The sequence below is a fragment of the Alosa sapidissima genome, chromosome 4 (genome assembly GCF_018492685.1).
Source record: "Alosa sapidissima isolate fAloSap1 chromosome 4, fAloSap1.pri, whole genome shotgun sequence".
In the NCBI taxonomy this organism is placed as follows: Eukaryota; Metazoa; Chordata; class Actinopteri; order Clupeiformes; family Clupeidae; genus Alosa; species Alosa sapidissima.
In genome coordinates this window covers 27,657,565-27,662,564 of record NC_055960.1, presented here as the reverse complement: position 1 = coordinate 27,662,564, position 5,000 = coordinate 27,657,565, and the positions used below count along the sequence as shown (strand labels likewise).

Below are 5,000 nucleotides of genomic sequence, written 5' to 3'. Positions count from 1 at the left end.
CACACACACACCATCCCTGATTCAAAAGAGCCTTGCAGGTAGCACTGCTATACCTGGTCACGGTGTAAAACTAGCAGGAGGTACGGCTAATTATTTTCTGCGGCTAACCCAGTAAACCCTGGGACGCCTTATTTAAAAGACATCTGTATGTAGGCCACCCAGAGGAGGCAGGTTTGTCTAACAGCAGGAGGAAAAGAACCCAGCGCCGATTAACGCTGACTGTGGCCCGGATCTACCCCATATCAGATTCACTAATGGCCCTCCTCGTCTTTCCAAGTCTTCTCTCTCTGAGGATGACTGTATCAACAAAGTCCTCTTTTAAGCGTCTAACTGTGTGAGCACCAGCTCTTAGCTCTTAAACAACACTCGCTGACTGTAGACACCTAGAGACGTGGTTCTCACCCACAGAGTGACAGACATCAGGCTCTGTACAGCACGTCTCCATCCATGTTAGCGAAAGAGAAACTCAAAAAAGAGCAAAACAACAGCTGCTGGCATGCTAATGTTTTCAGGAGCGAAATAAATAAATAAATAAATAAATAAATAAAAGAGGAAAACATGCTGAAATTTCATCCTGGATGAACTAAATGGCAGTTGGGGAAATACAAGACTCTTTCTCTCTCTCCCTCTTTCTCTGTCTCTCCGGTGTGGGATTTGGGAGACGCTGAGCTGTCAGTAGTGTAAAGCTGAATATTTTCTTCCCGGTGTGAGCCTGTGGGAGCCCGGACCGAGCCAAAGACATCAGTGGAAACGCCGGTCTGCTCTCAGACTCCCAGGCTCAGCTCAGGGACCGGGAGAGGGAGAGTGCGGCGGCTGCTGCTGGACAGAGCCGAGCCCATAGCAGCTCTCCAGCCATAACACCTGTCCGAGTCTCTGGACGGTCCTCGTAGAATAGCTGCTAAGGCTCTCACTGGACATTCTAGAAAGTCCTTGTAGAATAGCCATGCTGCTAAGGCTTTCACTGGACATTCTAGAAGGCTACTAGGCTTCTTACTATAAGAAATCCATCTTCAAACACAAAGAACTTGTGAGTGTTACAGCACCACAGAAGATACACAAATTGTGGATAAAGATCACTATGTAGCTAATTGTATATACCGGTATGGTCAAAGAGTAATTCAATTAATCATTACTAATACTGTGCAGTACATGCTCCACCCATGTCTTGATTAACACAGCACTTATAGGGTTTCTCTGTTTTAGTTTTCAAATTCAAATAGCAAGGAGCAATTTGCCTAATTTTTTTGTTGTTGTTGTAGTTTTGTATACAGGGGTTGTGAAGTCATATTCTACCAAATCAAATCAAAAGAGACTACCACTGAAATGGATCTGACCCTAAAGAGTGTCCAAATCCGACCTGGAACAAATCTGCCATCAAGATTGATCTCTGATGGGCTGTATCTGAATTAGTATGAAACATCTGAGATTTTGGCTTCATTCCCCCCTCAAAGAGGTAAAAAGAACTCTTTTCCACTCTCCTCCAGCCAGAGATAACCCCAACAGTGAAGATCCTGAGAGACTTTACAAAGACAGGCTGAACCTCTGGATATAGACAGTCAATTTGAACACATGGAAAAGGCCATGAAACTTGAACCAACACTGTTACAAATCCTTTACTTCTGAATGCAAAATCTCTTCACTTAAAAATACAGTGTCTATCTTTTATAGCATCGGTGTAGTGAGTAATCATCAGTACACACGTAAGCATTCTGTATATGTAAACACAAAACTGTGAATGATGTACACTTGAGGATTAAAGGTTGGGAGAAAATGTCAGTAGCACACTCTTCACACAGGGGGCTCAGTAGCTTCACCTCACAAAGTGTGCATCTGAATTGGGCGTGTGGGAGAGGGCTACCTGTCTCGGTTAGCATTGTGTGGGAATGAAACTTGGCAATCTGTCCTTTACAGCCAGAGCTAGGTTCAGCGAGAGATCTTTTATATTTCCTTTCAGGAGGCCTTTGGCTATTGGATATGCCAAGTATACGAGGTCTGGGCCACTTATAGGCCTGATCCACTGTTATGGACACTGTGTGTGTGTGTGTGTGTGTGTGTGTGTGTGTGTGTGTGTGTGTGTGTGTGTGTGTGTGTGTGTGTGTGTGTGTGTGTGTGTGTGAGTGCGTGCGTGCGTGCGTGCGTGCGTGTGTGTGAATGAGGCATGGCCTTTGTGTCTCTGCAGAGCCCAGCAATAGGCCAGCAGACAGTCCATGCGGAGCTCAGCTCTGCTCTGGCCAGCTCCACTGGAAGAAGTCTGTGACCTATAAATATTCTAAATCCAAGGCACTGATGGTCAATTGCCTGTTGTCTCTGAAAATGACCTTGGCAAAGGAGCCCGGACTTGTAAAATATAGATCTCTGTGGCTTTTCCGTTTGGAAGGAAAGCCCAAAATGAGCATGTGAAATGAAGAAATGAGCAGAGAGTTTAAAGAGACCAATCCATCTGAGAGAGCTGTCAGCCTCTGGCTCTGATGGAAAAATCAGGCCTCTACAATGGGAAGACCAGGGAGCGGACAGATTTGTTTAGCTTCAAACACACGTTTGTGCACATGTTTCGCTTGTGTATTGCAGTCATGCACATTTCCTGAGTTTTAACTTTATAGTTGTGTACTTCTTAGTCAGTAAAAAGTTAGAAAAAAAAAAAAACCCTAGATTCACTCCTCATTCCTTATGTGTGTCAATAAGGACATCAGTAGCATTAGTTGTGTGTTTTAGCTGTATTAGCTATATATTAGCCCTATGTGTCTCCATGTAGTGTTTAGCGATATGGATATCCTATCTCATGCTCTCATCCTCTGGTGATTGTGTCTCCGGGGTGTTGTTGTTGTTACGCAGGCAGTGGATGAGAGTGAAGAGCAGGCCAGGCTTAGTAAAGAGCTTATCTGTTCCTGTGTCACACGCATCATAGAGGTGTACAAAACCCTAAGCAACGTGTGGTGGTCATGGAAAGGTTCAAATTACTCAGACAAGAAAACAGGAGCCAAGCTGTGTTAGGTTGGACAGACGTCCCTCAGGACACATGTGGAAGTCCAGGGTTACACCATTTAGACATGCAGTTAAGTAAAATGTGGTGTATGGTATTGTTGTGCTGTGCTGTCTATGTGTGCTAGATTGCTTTATATTCCGAGAGCATCTAACTTGGACTATATTTAGAACCTCTCATTTCTTTGTTCTCTTACAGTGTTTATCTGCTATGCTATGCATTGTGTTTAGTGTGTGTGTGTGTGTGTGGGGGGGGGCATATACATACATTGTTTGCTGTGTATGTCTTAGCTGTTGATGTAATTGGTTATGATAGTATTGAACTCACCGGTCTCTTCACAGCACACCTCCATAGATTCCGAGGAGCAGTCGCTCAGGTCCTCCAGAGAGCCGTCCGTGTCCTCCTGGACCTGCAGCCTGGGGGAGAGAGGGATAGAGGGAGGGAGAGAGGGAAGGAGGGATGATAGACTTACAGGGGAACAGATAGATAGATTTGTGAAGTAACGGAAGGCTATGGCACACTTACAGGCATGTTTACATTACTATGAAAAGTAGAGTCAGCCACCATAGGTCTGGTCTTGACTAGTCTAACACAGTGTGCTCTGTTAAGGGGTGCATTTCTCTAAAGTGTCTTTGATCACTGAGTGATAGTGAAAGTCACTGTTAAATGAGACAGCTCATGTTTAAAACTCTCTCTTAGTCTCTGTGGTGTATACTCAACGCTTCTTTTCAAGACTGATCCGATCTCTCACCTGAACCTGAAGGGGGCGACGGCCGCCATGCGTGGAGACTCCCTGCCCGCGGGCATCATGTTAGTGACCATGTTGGCCTGCCTCCTGGCCCTGGCGGAGCCCAGCTCTCCGTTGGCAGTGCCCTTCTCCAGGTCCGAGAAGCTGCCTCCTTGCGTCTCCCTGGGCACCCCCATGCCCCTGCGGCCCCGCTGACTGCCCCCTACCCACAGCAGGTTGCCGTTGCTGGGCTTGGCTCGGTAGAGCGTCTCCCGGCCTCCACGGCTCAGCAGGAAGTCGCTGGTCAGGCTCCGCGGGGCGGCCGCCAGCTCGGGCCCATTGTCCAGGCTGCGGAAGTGCGAGTGCCCGGCCCGCAGGTTGCGGTTGGCATTCCTGCTCAACTCCCGCCAGGCGTCGGAGGGCAGCGAGCCCCTGCGGATGTCCAGCGTGTCCCGGGAGGTAACCACCACCGAGGGCATCTCGCGTTTGGACACCTAAGATAATATTACAAATAGTTCATATTACAAATAAATTTATCCCGAAGGGAATAAAGTGTTACAACAGCACCCTCCAGAGTAAACATAAAAACAAAAATTGATGTTGGTTAGTGACTCCATCTCACACTGTTTACCAACATAGTACAGAATCTGCAGGTTAATGGATGTAGCATTTATGGTTATGTCCAGTGTCAGTTTGTATATATCGCAGTATCACTATAGGTTCTATGCACAACTCCATTTTGGATTCGCTTGTACTGGCCTATCAACTTCCAGTTTACGTTAAAACATTGGCAAATATGGCTTTTTTCTATAGTTGTTGTCTTCAGGACCTCGTCTCGCTCCTGGTAATGTACACCGATTATTTGTGAAAATGTTGTGTGCCACTCCCTCCAGCTACAGGAAAAGGGTTTAAACTGTTTTTAACCTAAATCAAGCAACTGATGTTATTGAACTGGTTAGGTAACTTTAGCTATGTTGTTCATTAGAAATGGCCTACTATATTAAGACAGGCTAGTAATTTGTCATTTTCTGTCATAGTCTACTGTGTATAGTAGGGGTGTGAATCTCTCATGTAAAAGACGATTCGATTCGCATCTAAATACATGGGAACGATTCGATACAAGAAAAGATACATGTTTATAAAAAACGATTCAGTACGATTCGATGCGATGCGATTCGATGCAATTCGATGCAGTTCAAGAATGGAAAGCATTCTGAAAGATTTTTTATAATTTGCTCAAGGTGCACATTCATTTTATATTATCAGTTATCATGGTCATGGTTTCAATTAGGC

At 45.5% G+C, this 5,000-nt stretch overlaps 1 protein-coding gene across 5 annotated transcripts in view; it reads right to left on the bottom strand.

Annotated features, from left to right (window-relative positions):
* nav1b (neuron navigator 1b) overlaps positions 1-5,000 on the bottom strand; it is a 119,489-nt gene that overhangs the window by 112,687 nt on the left and 1,802 nt on the right. For 3 of the 5 annotated variants that reach the window (XM_042089701.1, XM_042089702.1, XM_042089703.1), the window contains exons 2-3: positions 3,732-4,201; positions 3,308-3,447 (exon numbers count right to left, since the gene is read on the bottom strand). In XM_042089701.1, coding sequence (XP_041945635.1) covers positions 3,308-3,447; positions 3,732-4,201 — 610 coding nt within the window. The remainder of the gene's footprint in view (positions 1-3,307; positions 3,448-3,731; positions 4,202-5,000) is intronic. The other 2 variants (XM_042089709.1, XM_042089704.1) reach the window with 1 other exon arrangement.